The 19,066-nt window shown below is 34.8% G+C and overlaps 1 protein-coding gene across 1 annotated transcript in view; it reads left to right on the top strand.

Moving 5' to 3' along the window:
- The window catches only part of LOC121877702 (polypeptide N-acetylgalactosaminyltransferase 1-like), a 40,377-nt gene that overhangs the window by 14,522 nt on the left and 6,789 nt on the right, over nucleotides 1–19,066 (top strand). Inside the window, exons 4-8 of the mRNA XM_042383531.1 lie at nucleotides 976–1,093; nucleotides 1,450–1,635; nucleotides 2,766–2,900; nucleotides 7,362–7,475; nucleotides 14,996–15,139. Coding sequence (XP_042239465.1) covers nucleotides 976–1,093; nucleotides 1,450–1,635; nucleotides 2,766–2,900; nucleotides 7,362–7,475; nucleotides 14,996–15,139 — 697 coding nt within the window. The remainder of the gene's footprint in view (nucleotides 1–975; nucleotides 1,094–1,449; nucleotides 1,636–2,765; nucleotides 2,901–7,361; nucleotides 7,476–14,995; nucleotides 15,140–19,066) is intronic.

Genomic DNA, 19,066 nt, shown 5'->3' with positions numbered 1-19,066 from the left:
CATGTGTTTGTATGTTTGTCATTTTTAACTCGGGGATTGTCTGTGTAGAGAGACACATGTGAGTAGTCGTAGCAGTCGTAAGTCGGGGTCTAGCTGTAGATACATATAGACATATACTGTACAGTACGCTTGGGTAATTCACAGATTTTTATTTCGCGGTCCTCTATTATTTGCGGATGACACCCTGGTTGTACCCAAGAATGTCTAAGGGTAGTTTTAAAGTTGCTGTCATTTTTGTGGCCAGGACAGGGAGCCATTTATTCTAGAGACAGTAATTTTCTTTACCTGTATTGTATATGTGTGTGTGTGTAGACACACACAAAACACATACAAATAAATAATTATGAGAAAATCCTCTCACAAATAATCAGAAAAAAAATATTAATAACAAAGCACGTAGTGGATATGAGGGTAGACTCAATATTTTAATACATTTCTTTATGATTTCTTTCTGTGTTTTGTGTGTGTGTGTGTGTCTACACACACACACACACACACACAATACAGGTAAAAGAAATAATTGTCCTAAGGGCAAACACATAAAGGGAATATACCTTTCTTTGTACACAAGTAAAAATGTAACACCCCCCCCCCCTCAGTCAGCAAATGTTATTCGCAGATTTGGTGATTTGCGACCATTTCGAGATCCTAACCCCCACGAATTTGAAGGGCATGCCGTAGTGCTATACTGTATATTAAAACAGTTAATTTTACACAGATGCAGATACAGTTCAGATAATAATTAAAATAGAAAATTATATAACTAGATTTGGGTGTAAAGAGATAAAGATATATACTGTATATAGAAACATAGTTGACTAGATGGATGTGTACAGACACAGATATACCGTACAGTATTTAGAAAACTTTATTGTGCTGTAATGCTTATTTTGTACTGTCTTGACAGTATAAAACTGACTGACAATTAACAGTCTCTTATTGATTTCCTACTAACTTTGTAACTATTTTGGTTAGATCTCCCACGATGGCTGGTGGGTTGTTTGCTATTGAACGTAACTACTTCTGGGAAATTGGAAGCTACGATGATGGAATGGATGTTTGGGGAGGAGAAAACTTGGAGATGTCTTTCAGAGTAAGTACTAAGACCTTTTATTTTATGATACTTCTACTACACAAACTTAGAAATGTCAAATGAAAATTTTTTATTCTTTAACTACAACACAGATATTAACACAATGATAATTTATTAGGTATCAAATCAGTCAAATATATATTTTTTTATACTTAACATATGTTCTTATGTTCTTATACAGATGTGCACCTGTGCATGGAAAAAAAAAGTAATGTTGGTTAGATTCATAGTAGTGTAACAAACTGTATGTAAATTTGATGGAGTTTTTGTTGATTGAGTGACCTGCAGTATTTGTAATGTTTTTTTAATTATCACTTTCCTTTTTATTTTTTCTTCTTATTTTCCTTTGCTCCCAGGTGTGGATGTGTGGTGGCACTTTGGAGACTATACCATGTTCCCGTGTTGGACATATATTCCGTTCCTTCCATCCTTACACCTTCCCTGGTAACAAAGACACCCATGGACTAAACACAGCACGACTGGCAGATACCTGGATGGATGGTTACAAGCGGCTCTTTTTCCTCTACAGGCCAGAGTTAGAGGTAAAAATACAAATTTGACTCGCATGTCATGTGGAGTTATGTCCGCTGCATTATTTATCCTGTAATGATTCTTCTGATGTGAAAATATAATAATTTTTTATTTGTTGGGTATACATTAGTGTGGAGGACCTGCCATGGGGAGGGGATGGCCAGTGTTTGATCTTTTTTTATAAATGTATCAAGTTTGATTACATTCATATATAAGACCATTTGTTACTTTTCCACTCATTTTGAGCCCGTACTCGATACTGTACTGTGAAAATTTAAATTTCCTAATGTCCCCATTGATTATTTCCCTTTTTCAAACTTACTTTGTCTTTTTGTTTGTACTTTTACTTATCCTCATAAGATGTGTATGTGCCAATTTGGACCTCATTATTTTTATAGAGAGAGTATTGTACAGTACGGGGGGTATATGTGTATTTTTTCTAGGTTCAAGTGAGCAGCATCCACTTCTCTTACTGTAACATCCAGTTTAAGTTTTGTTTCCAGAGCTTAACTCATACAGTAAATGGTTTCAAATATCATCATCATAAAAGTTTGTATACAGTACAGTTAACTTCAGGGTAAAGAGCTATAAGTAATAGTTTTTGTTTTGCAGTACTAGTAATGAGAGTTAAGAGACATTTCTGAATACAGTAACTTATTTGCAGATTTTCTGAAAATCTTAAGGACAAAGGCCATTTGTACAGCACACAAAATATATTCCTGAAGTATTTTAAAGCTTTAATTGTGTTTTGATTTTAATCAAATTTATATACTGTATGGTAATTTTGGTTAGGAAGAAAGAATTCAAAGTTGGAGTCTTTAGATACTTACTGGTTACTGATTTTTTTTTTAAAGATGAAGACCATGGTACCTAAAGTACTGACTGACTGTGTGTGTGTGAATTACTGTTTTGAATTGGTTTAGGATTTGTGTAAAGTTCTGTATTTTATTTAAGAGAAAAAGTGGTATAGTATGGGGATGAAGGCCATTATTTCTTGAAATACTGTACACATATGAAAGGAATATTAAGAAAGGTGCTGAACTGACTGACTTGATAATTTTATAAATTGATATTTTGTAATAGTTTGTTCCTGATGTATCTATACACAGTTCCTATCATGACAGTTCTACATATGTTTCAGCATGCAGACTATGGAGATGTGAGTGAAAGGAAAGAACTCAGGAACCGCCTTCAGTGCAAGAGCTTCAAGTGGTACTTGGATAACATTTACCCACAGAAGTTTATCCTTGATGAAGATTCCGTTGCTTATGGACGGGTGAGTCAATTATTGGCAAATCCCAGCCATGCCATGTTTAGTTATATGTTAACACCAAGTATCATTTGTACAGTAGACTTGATATTACTGTACTGTATTAAAATTTGTTCACAATAAAGGAGTGAGCAAATTTTGTACTGTTTATTTCTTGTCTAGTGTTGTGTGGAACTGTATCACTTAAATTCACCGTTAAGGAATAAAACAAGACAATTTAAAATCACATTATTTATTTCTTGTGGTGGGAGTTTAATTAATTTTGCTTGACATCAAAGCCATTCACTATGTTAGATAATAAAAAACACCCACCCATAGTACAGATTCCTGGCAATAATATAGCTCATTAATAATCATATAAGAATTTCCTATATAATCTATATTCATTAATTTACTCATACTTTAATTGTCTGTGATATGTAACATGATAATAACTGAAAGAAGTGCTAATGTTTTACAGTACAGTATATGTAATAATCATGACCAACAGTACTTTTATTTATTTAAAAGGCTCATGCTAAACATTTTATTTTATTGAATGTACTGTACATGACCTTTTTATTGGTTCCTAAGGTTTTCTTCCTTTCTTCATTCTTTCTTTCTTTCTTTTCTTAAGGGAGTAAATATGTATAATGAGAATGTCAGTTGAGGAAAGTGTTTTCTTCCTCTGAGCAGTAATGAATACATTTTGTAGTGTCGGTGGTGGTGGAACTTTACAGTTTATCATGTAGTTTTGGATTTGAAAATACTGTAGATAATAGAATGCTATTTAGATTTTATTTTGTTTAGTAACTATAGGTGAAAATTATTTGTAGTTGGGAAGAAATATGGGATGGTAAATTTATTGAATGAAACTGTGTACGTACAGTGAAATCCCTCAAATCCGAACTATCTTTAGGCCATGTGAATTCCATTCAAATTGATTTTTTATATCAGTCGGCAGTACTGAACAAGACCGCTGTAATGTAAACTAACCTACACAGGCCTGTATTACTTACTGTAGAGTACTTATTACAGTAAATACTATACAGTAAATGATAATGTTAAATAATGGGCAGTGGGGCAACCCCATACTCCATGGTAAGTTTGTTAGTTGTTTCACTTTTGTTGGGATGTCAAATTATATGCCTCTTATTAATGGTCATTTTGGGTATTGATGCTGACACTTCTGGCAGTAATTGTTTTGAGCAATTGTTTGTTGGATGCTTCAGATAGAAGTAGTTTGCCATGGACCTGAGAACAGAAAATAAAACAAATCGGAACAAAGTTATCAACCATTTTGGGGGGGGGGGATTCAGTAATTTTGAAGAATATGACTAATTATTTGAGGGATATTACTGTAGATTTATATAAATGAATGTGGTTAATATACCAGTATATATACTGTAGTAGTGTGTTTTTTCAAATACTGTATGGTCAAGTTAGGTAACAAACAAGAGGTGCCATCTTTCTATGTAAATCTTAGATTTTACAGAGTAAACGTCAGAAGAGGAAACTGTATGATGTTGTAATGAAAAATAAATGTTTGCAACAAAACAATTAGAAAATGCAACTCTGCATGTTCTGTGGTACTTGTTTGGCATATGCTCATTGGTGGCTTACTTGGAATGAATCTAATAAGTATTATTGACCAAGTGGTTAGCCAGCAGCATGGAAGTATCCTACAGGGCTGTAGCCAAAGTTTTGGATTCATAGTGGCCCACTGTGTTGACATCAGCCAGATTTTCCAGTGTTTTAATTCATCTCTTGACTGAATAATCTGAAAGGTTTGACTACATTCCATTTGAAATGCTTTAGTTTGAATAAGTTAATTACAAGTACAGTGGTTGCTTATCCAACTCAATTGCATCAGACACATCCTAGTTAGTGCAGCTGCAAAGCCACATGCCTTCAGCACTTATGGAAGTGGATTTGATGGGCGGAAGGGAAACACAGGGTTGAGCTGACTTCCTTTATTTCTCTAACATTTTGGGCTAGAGGAATAAAGGAAATCAGCTCAACCCTGTGTTTCCTTCCCACCCATCATATCAACTTGTCGTCATAGATCAATCACTTACGGAAGTACTGTGCTGCTTAAACAAAAATTCCTGGCTACAGCCCAACTTGTACATGGACTGATTTGTTAGGGAGAAATCAAAGTGGAAAAGTGAAAAGGAACTGAAAGGACATGAAAGAGATGATGAGTAGTGTGATGTGGGAAGAATAATTGGAAGCAGTGGTGTGTTGGTGCATGATAGGGAGTAACACATGAGATGGTAAAGGATGAGGTACAATATACTGTATCTTTTATACAAGATGCTTAGTATCACACTGTCTCTTGGGCTGAGAAACTTGATGCCATCTTAAGAAAGGTTATGAGAAAGATAAATTTATGTTATTGTAGCATCTTTGATTCTTTGTGATAATTCAGTGAATCATTTCTGGTGAAGCACAAGATAAATTTCCTCATATTTTACAGTTTCTCAGATTATGTTGGTTGGTGGTAGGTAACAGCCAAGTTTGCTGAATCTAAGAGATGGTTTGAACCTATTACTTATTCCCTTTTATCTCTACCGTAATCTGACACATTAAAGAAATTTTCTCTTCCAATTAAAAATTAGGAATTATTGACAAGAAAATTACAGCTACAAAAAATCTGATGAGCCCCGATTGAATGGGTGAGTGATGTTACTGAAGTCCATCAGTCCTGTGAGTGATGTAGAGTTATGTGATGACAAACTATATTCCTGTAATGCCCCTTGTAGTTGCAGCTGTGAGACTTGTTTCCTGTATTTGTAATCATAGAAATGTACAGGCAATAAGTTTATTTTACAGTGTACTTAACCTTTTATTACTATTTCTCAATTATAAATTGTAAAAAATATAATCTTAATTTGAATCATTTTACTGTATTGTACAATAATATAATCTTTAATATAAGTATTTGTTTAATAGGGCAAAATGAAATGCTGTTTAAAGACCTGAACACAAGTCACACAGCATGACAAACTACTACTGTATATGTTAAAAAAAGAATAAAGACATTCCCTAAATACAAGAACACAATCAGTCTCACAGTGTAACATCTATGGTATGACTTGACAATCTGACTGTAACTGACTGTAGAGAGAACTGTATTCATAAACATGATTGTCTTTTTTAATTATGAAATTGTGTTTAGATGAATTTACAGTTAATATCTCACATTACCTTGTGAGTCTTTATATTTATATTTAGAACACATAAATTATGAGATCTTATAATTATATTGCATAAAAACTGCCATCATGCAAGTGATTAGTACAGTTCTCTTTTCTAACTTGCATGTGTCCTCTTGCTTCTGTATTAATGTTTAACTAACAGTATTTAGTTAAGAACTGCAAACATGACATTAAAATAAAAAATATATATATTTATGGTTAAGTTCATAAATTTAAATTCTTTGGTTAATAATGTCATTGTTAATGTAGTTGGTTGTTATTGCCTGCTATACCTACCTTTGATATGTCTGTGTATTGTGTCCTGTCACTACTCTGTTTGTTCAGATTCTAGTAACAGCTTTCAAAAATTTCAATGAAATTTGATACATTATCTTCAAGTCTGCAATGAGTAGACAGAGCTTATTATTCATTTGTGTTCATTATGATATATTTCAGTAAACATGAATGAATGACAAGGAATGGAGAGTTTGCATTGTCACTTATTTCTGGCTACTCTGCTGTACTATGGGAAATGGCTTGGTACTGGCCACCTTGCTGTACTGTGGGAAAAACCTTGCTTCTGGCCACCCTGTTGTACTGTGGGTAAAGGCTTGGTTCTCACCACCCTGCTGTACTGTGGGAAAAAGCTTGCTTCTGGCCACCCTGCTGTACTGTGGGAAAAGGCTTGGTTCTTGCTACCCTGCTGTACTGTGGGAAAAAGCTTGCTTCTGGCCACCCTGTTGTACAATGGGAATAGGCCTGAAAGCATTAAAACAAGAAATTTATCATTGTCAAAAAGTATATTAATGAATTTTTGAATGTGTGATATTTTTATGCGACATTATTATATACAGTATATACAGGTATTGTATATGTACAGTATATATAATTATTTTTTTTTATAAGATATTTAAATATAAGTGTAACCTTCATTACATAATTCATATTCTGTAAAGAGAATATCAAAAGGTTAAACTACAGTACCGTTCAAGTTTTCTGTCGCAAGATAATTCCTTTTTCTTACCACGTAATTCTCAAATACCGATCTTTAACCTTGTACTATACTGTATACACTTAAAAGTTTTCTTCATTACAGTATATCTGTGTTTAGGCTGAAGTAAGACTGTTCATGTTGAAGCTAGATTGTGTTTATGTTTAAGTGAGCCTGGTGCATGTGATTATCTTATGTTTGTCCTTGTCTGACATTACTGTTTTATTTTTTGTGACCTGACTTAAACTACAACAATGACTTAACCCTTGACTTTTGACCTGCAATGACCCATCACAGGTACGAAACATTGGAATGAGTGTGTGTCTTGATACCCTTGAACGTGAAGATTTGGACAAGAGTGATTACACCCTCGGCTTATACTCTTGCCAACATGCACCTCTCCGCAATGAGGTAAGAACATTTAAAGGGAATCTAAAGGTTTAAAACGTAAAATGACAAAGGTATTATCAATATGCATGTACCTATAAAGGATTTTTTAACTGAGATGGATGGTTAGTTTGAAGGTGAAGGGATAGTCAAAATGTGATAAAACAAGCTGGTTGGGTGCTTTGAAAAGTTAATACATTTTCTGTGTTGGCCTATTATATCAACATAAGTTTCTCTAGGGCAGTGAGTTTTACATTAATAAGGCTACACACACTTGTCATTAATCAAACAAGGATTTTTCATTGTAATTCCAATTTAGCGAAGAGCTATATGTATGGCAAAAAGGAGACCAAATGCATGTTAATTTGTATTCGGGTTTTACTTCCATACACGCACGGTTGAACTATGTTTTACTTCTTTTGCAACAAAATAAGGAAAACATCATTGTATGCATACTCTAATTAATTTAATTTGTTTATATTGTAGTCTTTTTAGAAGTTGAGAGCTACATATGTAGGCCTACTTTGCACCATATCTTCGGTTTGTTTACAAGATCTGATGCCCAGCAGCTTTACACGTTTAGGGAGAATATTTGCAAGGAGTACAGATAGTTTAAATTTAATTAATGTCTGATTGAATAAGCCCAATACATTATACTGTACCTTTGTAATCTTTATTTACATTCATTTGTACAGGTATCAACAAAATGTTATATTTTGTTGATACAAATGAATATAAATAGAGATAAGCAAGGCACTGGGTTATTTATTCACACTGTTAACAGTTATTTATGAACTCTCCTATCATACTTTTAGGGAACTCTTAACTTCTAAATATACTGTATTTAATGTATTATTTTTATTATTATTCGAGGCATGTATACAACTATATTTTATTTATTTTGTTACTTATGAAGTAAAACAAATGTTAACAAAGTCTCTGTGAGTGTGGAAGCCAAGCTTGCAACCAGAGAAAAAAAATCTGTACTTCTGGCTGTATTCATAGTACTGTAACTACATGATACGACTGATTGGGGGCATCGCCACTTGTCATTATTCAGAAATACTTACAAGACCAAAGGCAGTCCCAATGGATCGGGTTTCCTATTGGAATCGTCAGAACAATTCATCGGGAGGGGGTACCCGACGTAAAATGTGTTTTTTGGTGATAGAAGTCTTGTTTCCATATACAGTAGGGTTGGGATGTATAGCGAGATAGGGTCCAAGGATGTTCGCTATACAGCTCCTCCCCGACTTACGACCTACTCGACTTACGACCTGCCTCAGTCGTACCAAAATTTTGTCAGTGATTGCGCTGTGTACTGACAAAATTTTCGTTTGTAATTCACTTTAAAATGGCTGGCAAGCTTAAAAGTGAGGGTTTTGTGGTTCTGAGAAGAAAAAGAGACATTCATATTTGATTTTCTATGTAATATTTAAGCATTTTTGACTTACGACCATTTCGACTTACGACCTGGATTCGGGTCCCTAACCCCATCGTAAGTCGGGGAGGAGCTGTATACTAAATCGCGATATATAATTACATGTAATCAATGGGGAAAATAGGGTTACGTTCTGGAGGCCAATAAAAGTGACTAAACTTGACATAAAATGGCACAGTCTAAAGTTAGCAGAATATTAATTGTATTGCTGGAATCCTTGCAAGACAGTGAGTAATTTGAATATAGACATCATATATTTTGCACAAGAGATAAAAATTTTTAGTCTTTTAGAGTACACTTCAGTACTGAACAGTTTTCAATTCGTATTTTGGGGGCGATTTAGGGGATTTTTAGGAGTGTTTGTGACTGTACGGTTTTTGGCTTTATGTGAGGCCCCAGGAACATAACCCCACGTAAGTTGTGAGTCTACTGTAAATAAATTTAGCGCTAAATATTGGAAAATTTTGATAATTTTGGTAGTCGTGATATAAAAAAAAAAAATAATTAGGGTAAATAAAGTCGCTATATAACCCGACCCTACTATTCAAAGATTGTAATAATTTTACAAGTGTTAAATAATCTCGGCTGATCATGCGTGTGCAGCTGTGCATCAACAAAGACAACTCTGCCAATACTTGAGTCTTGATTATTGCGGGTTGTGTTTTAGAGAATAAACAGCAACATTTTCTTTTAGGAGGTGTTGCTTGTACAATTAATGTAAGAACATGTTTTGAATTTCTGATAGTAGTGCATGATCAGGCTTTTTAGTGGAATTCTGCATGTACTACACAGCTGTGAGTATGGGAAATGGCATATTTGATACACGGTACACAGGGTCGAGTGTATGTTAGATATAATTTTTTTTTACTTATATAAAACAATGGTTACAACCTCAAGTTTGAGGATGGACAGCCCTAGGATCACTTAGAAATTAATTTATTTAAGGTGTAGAAGCTGTTGCTAACATAATAACCACATCCTGAGTTTAATGAGCTGCATGATTGGACAATTTCCCAATTGTACTGGCTAACCATTACTGTGGCTCCTAATTATTGTTGAATACACAGAGGCAAAGAACATAAAGAAACTTGCCCTTAGTTTGTTTTAATAAAGAGTACTTAGAATGAATATTATTGTGTGTATCTTACATAAGCCCAGTGTAACATGCATAATATTACCATAACTTCCACCACTTATTAGCTTACTACCGTAGATGTTTGGGCGGTTGGTCTATCTCGTGTTAGTACAGGAGGAACTGGAAAACTGTGATGTTTGGTAGGTTCACACTGGATAACACCCTTCCTACAGGTGTCTGGGCCAAGCTAGATTTGAACTCTTGACATATTGGTGAAAGTTATGCGCATTGTCCCTGTACCACCAACACACTTTGCTGGCGTCTTTGAAGTAATATTAAAGGGAAAATTAGAGATGTACAGAAGCTTAGAACACTAAAAATCCTCGACTGGTTGATTTAAACAAACTTGGTAGGACCTCCAGAAACTAATGCCAAGACAGCCAATCACAAATCAGAGTACAGTTCTAGATTAACAGAGTTTTCCTATAATGTAGTACCCTGTAGTTGTATTCTTGAAAAACACCATGTTGTAGAAAAATCACATTGTATTGTAACAATTGATTGAATGTGAATTAAGGGGTTTGGGAGTAGTAGCTGCGAGAGCACCAACCAACGTGGGACCCACGTACACTTTCATATTATTGTTAGTTTTATGTTCTTTTATAATACCTATGTTTGTTTAAAAATATAATTTATTAATAGAATAAAAACATGATAACAGGGAAAAATACTTGTTATGGTGTGTTAGTGCAGTTGATGCACAATAGAAAATGGAGCCATGCAAGAAGGTGCAGAACCAACATGATGACATAATATGGAAGGGCGACTCTTAACAGCTTCCAATGGTAAAACCTTTTTAATTAAAACTTTTTAACCATATGAAATGTAAATAATCTTATAAGAATGTTTTAACAATCACAAGAAGAGGAAATGGTTGTTTGAGACAAGTGGTGGAGGAGGAAGTGGAGTCAATCATATCACTTTATCGCATCTAATTTCTGTTCAAGAGTTAAACCATTTCTTTGTTTTACTTTGCTTCCACTACCTGAATGGTTCACAATCTTGCCACGCATTGTAAATTCAAGCAATAAAGACAGTGTTGTACCTGTATGAAGATAAAGCATAGTCCTTGTAAACAGACTTTTGATACGTATCGAAGATAAACAAAGACTGCGAGGGCGGTGTAACATCTTGTGTGATGCTATGCCGAGGTGACCGTGTAACCGCCAATATTCCTACTCGGGTGACATAGTTCTATTTACTCGATTGCGTCACAGTATATCAAAATTGTATTTTATAATCACAGAATGTCACTATAAATGTAAAGGAAACATTTCAATCTTGTACTGTACTGGACAACATAGCACCAATTTACACTGGGATAGGGTATAGCATGTGTGGTGAAATCCTTGCTCACAAAGAGCCTAATTTGACTATGGCTCAAGATCACACGAAAAGGCTGATCTATTTTGGTCAACATGTCCACTTTGCAGTTACAATACCATACTGAACATAAATTTTATAAATGTGAACAATTAGTATCAATTAACCATTTTGCTGCTAACACCAAAACTTGAGGCAGCCCTGCTTCACACAAGATGCCCACACTGTACCAGATTCTGAACCAAACTGATTTTTTCAAACAAAATGTGTGTTGACCTGCAAAATTGCAGTTGTCTTGAACTAATTGCCTGGCACTCCCTGGCTTCATTATATGTAGGCCTGTCATTCATTACTGCCTGTACAGTGGAGGCACTATGTGCTTGGGCACATCAGTGTTAGTGCAAATTTGTGGAGTGGCAGTTTTTTGGTGGGAAATTCTTTATAAACTATATTTAGACAATATATATTTGACATGTACCCCAGTTTGAGAACCCCTGGTACAGAGTGTATATATTTAACTCAAATGACAATTTGGTATCATCTAAGCATGGAGGATCTAGAGAAGGTTATTATATAAATATATATACCGGTAAACTTTAATTATTACCAGTTACCGACAAAAGAAATATACTTAAAAATGGATGAATCGTCAATTATAGTAAATGTACCAATAATAAATTGCAAGGAATACAGCATGTATTATTCTCATTATGCATGTTTATTGCTTACACTTATCTCTATCTTCCTTCTCTTGTGTATCAACACCTCTCCTTGGGAACCACTATTTTTTTAAGGTAATTCAACTTTTACAGTCTTCCATTCTTTTTGTTGTAGCTTCGTAACAATGCAACAAAACCATCCATTTGTTTTGATACTCTGCAAAGGCATGAGAAGAATCCATATAACATGGGTCTCTACAACTGCCACACATTTATGGCTTCTAGTCAGGTAACTATTATATATACTCTTAAGATCTATTTGTAACATCACAATAATAATAATTCCTGTGAAATTACTGTATTACTGTGATTTCCTCAGATAAAGATGTTTAATAATAATTTGTGTGAAATACAATACAATATACGTACAGTTATTTATGAAGGGATGCTGGTAGTTTGAGGCTCATTGCCACTGTGATTTCCCTAATTAAAAATTCTAGTTAGTGTAAATAGAAGTAAGGAACTTGTTATTACTAAGATGTATGGTTACTGTTTAGTTAAATGTGAGCACTTTCAGACTGATGGGAAAACTGTAGTTCTTGTTTTATTGATACCCCAAAATAAGCACTGCCCCTCATTTTAGTTTTGGCTTGTGATTGTTTGGAGTTAAATGCCTACAATCTCATGCCCACTTGTCTCTCAACAGTCAAAGTCAATCGGAGGGCGAACGATGTAACTTCTAGCAAGTTTCTCCCTGCACACAATAGAAAACTGAGCACTTAACCATATTACAGTATAACCAGAAATACCCAGCTTAACAATTTGTGGATTTGGCTAACCATAATAGAAGTACTGTATGTGTACTTAGCCAACAGTACTGTACATGCAGACTACCGTAGGCAAAATGTAATAATGGGTTTTAAACAAATGATACAGCTTTTACACTAGGTTTCTAAACGGTTGTATTAGATGTCTCCTAATCACAAGGAGATATAATCATATTCATAAAACACCAATAGTGTCCATCCTCTTTGTGACTACAACAGGGTGATGACGACTAATTATGTGGGCTGTGGCAGGCCTGATCAGTGACAGTTATGCCACGACATGTGTAAGTTGATAGTGATATTTCGTCTATATTTATAACTCTTGATGTATCACCATATTCATACCAAAGGGAAAAGTTTTTTCTTTAATATGATTATACAATATATTTTATGAACATAAAAATTATTAGTGAATGTTTTATGTCATGGTAATTGAAAAATCTTGAAAATTTCTGTTGTAGCAGTGTTTGGCAACTCCTCTCTTCCAAGACGAATTTCCTGGCAGGTGTAATGGATACCAATTAATGTTTATTTTTCCTATTTAAAAAACAAAAACAACCTAACTGCTAATTAAGATAAATCAAGTAAAATTGGAAAAAAACAAAGGCTACAGTGTATCAACACGATTTTTATAATTATAATTTCGATATACTGGAAGTACTGTATCTGTCATCTTTTGATTACGTTGTAGTCCAGAAGATCCCTAATGTAAGTCCCACTGTGTGACTCTTTCACGCAAACCCCTCTCGTCAGCTTCAGTCCTGATTTTCATTTAATTGATTACCGTATTTTTCCTATGAAATAAAGTCCATTTCTATTCATTCATTTCATAGCTACATTATCTGGTATGATGATGATACATTAATGATATCATTTTAATAAAACTAAAGTTAGAAAACTAATACAGTAGATAATGAAGTGCTCTAAATTGACTCAAATTTGCTACCACTGGGCACTGGGCGTACTATCACATCATCCAATCACAAAACAACACATCATATTGGTAAGCGGTGCTTATTTTGGATATCAATAAAAACTTAACTGTAGTTCTATAAAATCTGAGTTGTGAGGGTGATGAAATTTTTTTTTTGAGCTTTTGCATTTTGAATTAATGTAAAAAAAAATCATACACAGGGCTTTAGAATGCTTTTTATTTTTCATATATATATATATATATATATATATATATATATATATATATATATATATATATATATATATATATATATATATATATATATATATATATATATATATATATATATATATATATATATTACGATTACTATGATGCAGGGATTTTTAAGATACGAGTTAAGTTGGCATGTTTAGTCCAAGTGACCAACAGTAATATGTTGTGTATGTTTGTGGCATCCATATGCAGGTGCAGCATGCCCTTCAAATTTGCGAATATTTACGGTAATTCACGGACCTCAATTATTGGCGGATGACACCCTGGATATACCCAAGAATGTCTAAGGGTAGTTTGAAAGTTGCTGGCATTTTCACGGCCGGGACAGGGAGCCATTCGTTCTAGAGACAGTAATTTCTTTTACCTGTACTGTATATATGTGTGTGCGTGTGTAGACACATAAACACATACAAGTAAATAATAATGGAAGAATCCTCTCACAAATCATCAGAAACAAATGTATTAAAAATGTGACAGTCTACCATGAAGTCAATTCTGTGCTTTGTTATTAATAACAAATCACAGAGTGGACTTGAGGGTAGACTCTCACATTTTTAATACAGATACATTTGTTTCTGATTGTATATATGTAATGTATTGTACAGTATATGTATGTGTGTGTGTGTCTACACACACACACATACATATATACATTACAGGTAAAAGAAATAATTGTCCTTAGAGCAAACACATAAAGGGAATATACATTTCATAGCACACGAGTAAAAATGAACCTCCCACCTCCCCCCTAGTCAGCAAATGTTATTCGTGGATTTGGCTATTTTGAGAACCTAACCCCTGCGAATTTGATAGGCATGCTGTACTTGTAATTTATTCACATTCAGTGTTTTATGTGAATTTTTATGATTGTTAATTTACTGCAGCTATTTGAAAAATTGGTGTCTAATTGAAATCTGATTTCAGAATTTATTTCTGGTGAGCATCAACCTAATATTTTTTTCTATAGTTCATGTCCCTGTCAAAAAAGGGAGAACTTCGTAGAGAGGAGGTCTGTGCTGAGGTACCAAGCTTCTTCATGCGGTCAACAGAAAAAGTTCGAATGACTTCCTGTCATGGACAGCGAGGCAACCAAGAATGGATATTGACACAGGTGAGATATTTATTAGAAGTATGAAATAATTACATGCGCAAAATTCATACAGAACATTCTTGTCAGAGGGAATTTGACTTACTGTATCTTATGGTATATAAGATGCACTTTTTTGTCTGAAAAATGGCTCAAAAAAATTGGCCATCATCCTATATGTGAAGTTGCGGTCTCGTGTAGACTAATGAATCCCCTAGGTGCTGTCTCCAATAGGCTAAATTTTACTTAACCTGACTCTAGAATTAAAAATGTTATTGCTTACTTAAATAATTATTGTAATTTTTAATTAATTAAAAAAAATATTTATTGTAGATATAAAAGCTCGATTTATAACTACAGTACTGTACTGATGGTAAACTGAGATGATTAACATCCATACAGCAGACACCCAACTCTTCAGAGGTAGCTAAGCAGTAACCATTTCTGAACTCTTTCTAGCATTACTATCTATTAATACCATTCCTGCAACATTTATTTTTAAATCTACAAATACCTGATACAAATGAAGTTACATATAACTTTTTTTCACATTTGCATCTGTTAACATCGCTGGGAGCATTGTAGCCAGGTTACATAAGAACATAAGAACATAAGAAAGTGGGATACTGCAGGAGGCCGACTGGCCCATACAGGGCAGATCCCTTTCACACCCATCCCAGCACTTCCATGTGCCTATCCAACTTCGTCTTGAAGCTCCCTAGCGTCCCCGATCATACTATAGCACTCGGTAGCCTATTCCACATATCCACAACTCTATTACCAAACCAGTGCTTGCCTATATCCTTTCTGAATCGGAATTTATCTAATTTAACCCTTTGGATGCGGCATGCGGGTAAACCCGCCCAAAATATTATATTAATTAAATGCGACAAGCGGGGATATCCCACGGCCTTGAAAAAACTTCCCCAAATGAGACGACATGCGGACATATTATGTATTGAGGTATAGGAGTATTTCCTGAATGCAATATAGCTTATTTTTGTACTATTTTGTTTGATATTATCTGAATATGTAATACATATCTAAATTTGCTGTTTAGTAACCAAATTGATTAAATTTATTTGCCATATACCAGACATTGATTTATACCAATTTCCTGCATTTTTGGGTATAAATGTCATTTTTTCTCTAAAATTTGCACACATATGTGAATTTTTGTTCCAGATTTGGAAAATATACTAAAAGTTCTCTAGGAAAAACATATAGAAAATGTGATTATATGAAATTCATTTTTGGCAGGATAATTGACACTTTTCAGGAACCGGCGCGAAATTTAATTACGCACCTAAAGGGTTAAAGCCATTTGTTCTAGTTATTTCGTTATTACTGAGCTTCAGAACATCTTCCATTTTACCCTTGTTAATCCCACTTACCCACTTGTACACCTCTATCATATCTCCCCTAACTCTACGCCTCTCTAATGAATGTAAGCCTTAGCTTTTCAGTCTTTCTTCATATGGAAGGTTTCTAATATTATGGATCATTTTTGTCATTCTTCTTTGTACTCTCTCCAAAGAATCTATGTCCATTCTATAATAAGGACACCAGAACTGAACCGCATAATCCATGTGCGGCCTCACTAATGCTAGGTAAAATTTCAAGATAACGTCAGCAGTTCAGGTGTGAGGTGTTATACTTGTTTTTCAACTTGTATTTTTTTTAGGAGATATATGTAACTTTCTTCATTTATTTTTACTCGGTTACATAAAAGTAGAAAAAAAAAAAAAGAAGTACATTCATATACTGTCATACATATATACTGTGAAAAAAGTAAAAGAAGTAATTCTCCTACAGGTAAACATATAAAGGGATTACAGTATTTCTCGATGTAATGAACTAATTTGAGCCAATCTTTTCCGTTTAATTGAAGTTTCCGCAAGATCGGATTTGTGTTATTTTCCCCCGATTTAGCGAAATAGTTTGCTAAATCAAGAGTTTCTATTAAATCAAATTTCCATTATATTCGCTCAATTTAGCGAACTAGTTCGCTAAATCAAGCGAGATTCCATTAAATTCCGCGCAAAATGCGCTGCATGGCGTGTGAAGTTTGTTTATATCCGATCAGACTGTGTCCTGCCTCTACCTCATGTGTTGATCACTGCTACTTCTTGCTCTACATCCTGGTCAATTAAATACAGGGCCCCCCGCCAAATTCGCGGATTTTTATTTCACGGTCCTCTATTATTCGCAGATGACATTCTGGATGTACCCAATAATGTCTGTAGGTAGGGACAGTAATTTCCTTTACCTGTAAGAGGAACAATTGAAACCCTGCAATTGTGTGGAAATGAGACAGAAAGTCAGATTAGCAATCTGGGACTTGGTCACAGTTTTTGTGATGTCATATGGTAGCAGGATCTACCAGTAGACAATACATTATACTTCCAACATCTTCCCAGGCAGTTATACCTCCCTGTTTGAAAGCTGCCTATTACCTTTGTTGTTAAAAATACAATTTTAATTACCTCGACCGTTTGGAAGTACAATTGCAGAAATGTATTCCTACATCCCCCCCTACGGCAATGTCGCAGTAGTATTATCACAATTTATGAATGAATGGGTTTTGGACGTGATTGGTGGATAGGTTTGCTATTGGCCATATAGGTTGGCCGTTTGGAGATTCTGGTTACTACAGGGGGTGTAGGAACACATTTTGCAACTGTACCAGAAAATGTTAGTTGGTTGGAAGAGGTTTTTGTGATGAATATATAGTGGAGTATTGTGATCCCATTTGTAAGTCGGGTGTTTGTAACTCCGAGACTGACTCTACTCTTAGTGTAGGAATTTCAATGATTGTAAAAAAATTTCTTCTATAAGGCCAGGTGAACCTCTGAAGGATAAAATACTGTAGCGTGAATAATCTTGATAATTAACTCAAATAATGTAGAGGAAAACTTTTATAATTTATGTGTATAAGAGTTTGTGCATGTGTGCATATTTTAGTTGGTTCAAGTGTGTGTGTGTGTGTGTGTATGTGTAAGAGTACTATACAGAACAGTATACTGTACACCACAACTGCTAACTTTGCTGGCCAGGTTAAATGATGTGAGAGTAAGACCTCTACAGCCATTTCCTGTTCTACTTTTATATATAAAAAAAAATACTGTACAGGTATTTAATATTTTATCAGCAATTATAAATTGACATAAAAGTGTAATGGTCAGCATGCTCGCCTCGCAAGCGAGTGGATCCAGGTTCGATCCCGAGGCAGGGTGAAATTATAGGCAGGTTTCTTTACGCCATTTGCCTCTGTATACCTAGCAGTAACTGGGGACCTGGATGTTAATCGATATGCGGATCGTGTTCCGAGGTAATGGTTAGCCAGTGCTGTTGGAGAGTTGTCCGGTCATCTCGTAATGTTTCTTAACACTGGGTCACACAACTCGTTAACTTAGGGTATGGTTGTTGAGTTGGCAACAGCTTCTACACCTTAAACAAATTCACTTCTAGGTGGCCCTAGGGCCGGCCATCCTCTATTTTAAGGGGCATCCATTATTATTATAAGTCATCCCTTGGTTATAGCGCACTTGGTTATCGCGATTTTCGTTATCATGCCTCCATCAAAATCTGCACACCTGCTGTTATAGCGCATTTTTCAAGCTGAGAATTTCGTTATCACGCAGTTGCCTCCAGGTGTTTTAACCCATTTGCTTCACCTACATCTATTGAGGATAAACTCTTTCACCTACAAATTAACAATAACACATTTGCTGTAATCAGACATATCTAAGTTGCCTCAACAATTGCAACCCGAGTTGCAATTTCAAATTCTGTGTCATTACTAAGGAATAACGAAGTCTCGGGTGCACTCTAAGATTGAGAGAAAACAGAGGACTCAGGCGTGCTGAAGCAATGAGAAAACGGACTCCTCAGACGGGGAACTCAAATAAAGAAAGCATAGCTACATGTTTTGTGGACTACAGTATTGAG

The sequence above is a fragment of the Homarus americanus genome, unplaced genomic scaffold, assembly GCF_018991925.1.
Source record: "Homarus americanus isolate GMGI-L3 unplaced genomic scaffold, GMGI_Hamer_2.0 scaffold33468, whole genome shotgun sequence".
Taxonomy (NCBI): domain Eukaryota; kingdom Metazoa; phylum Arthropoda; class Malacostraca; order Decapoda; family Nephropidae; genus Homarus; species Homarus americanus.
Note: the sequence above shows the minus strand (reverse complement) of the source record. Positions and strands in the feature narration are given on the sequence as shown.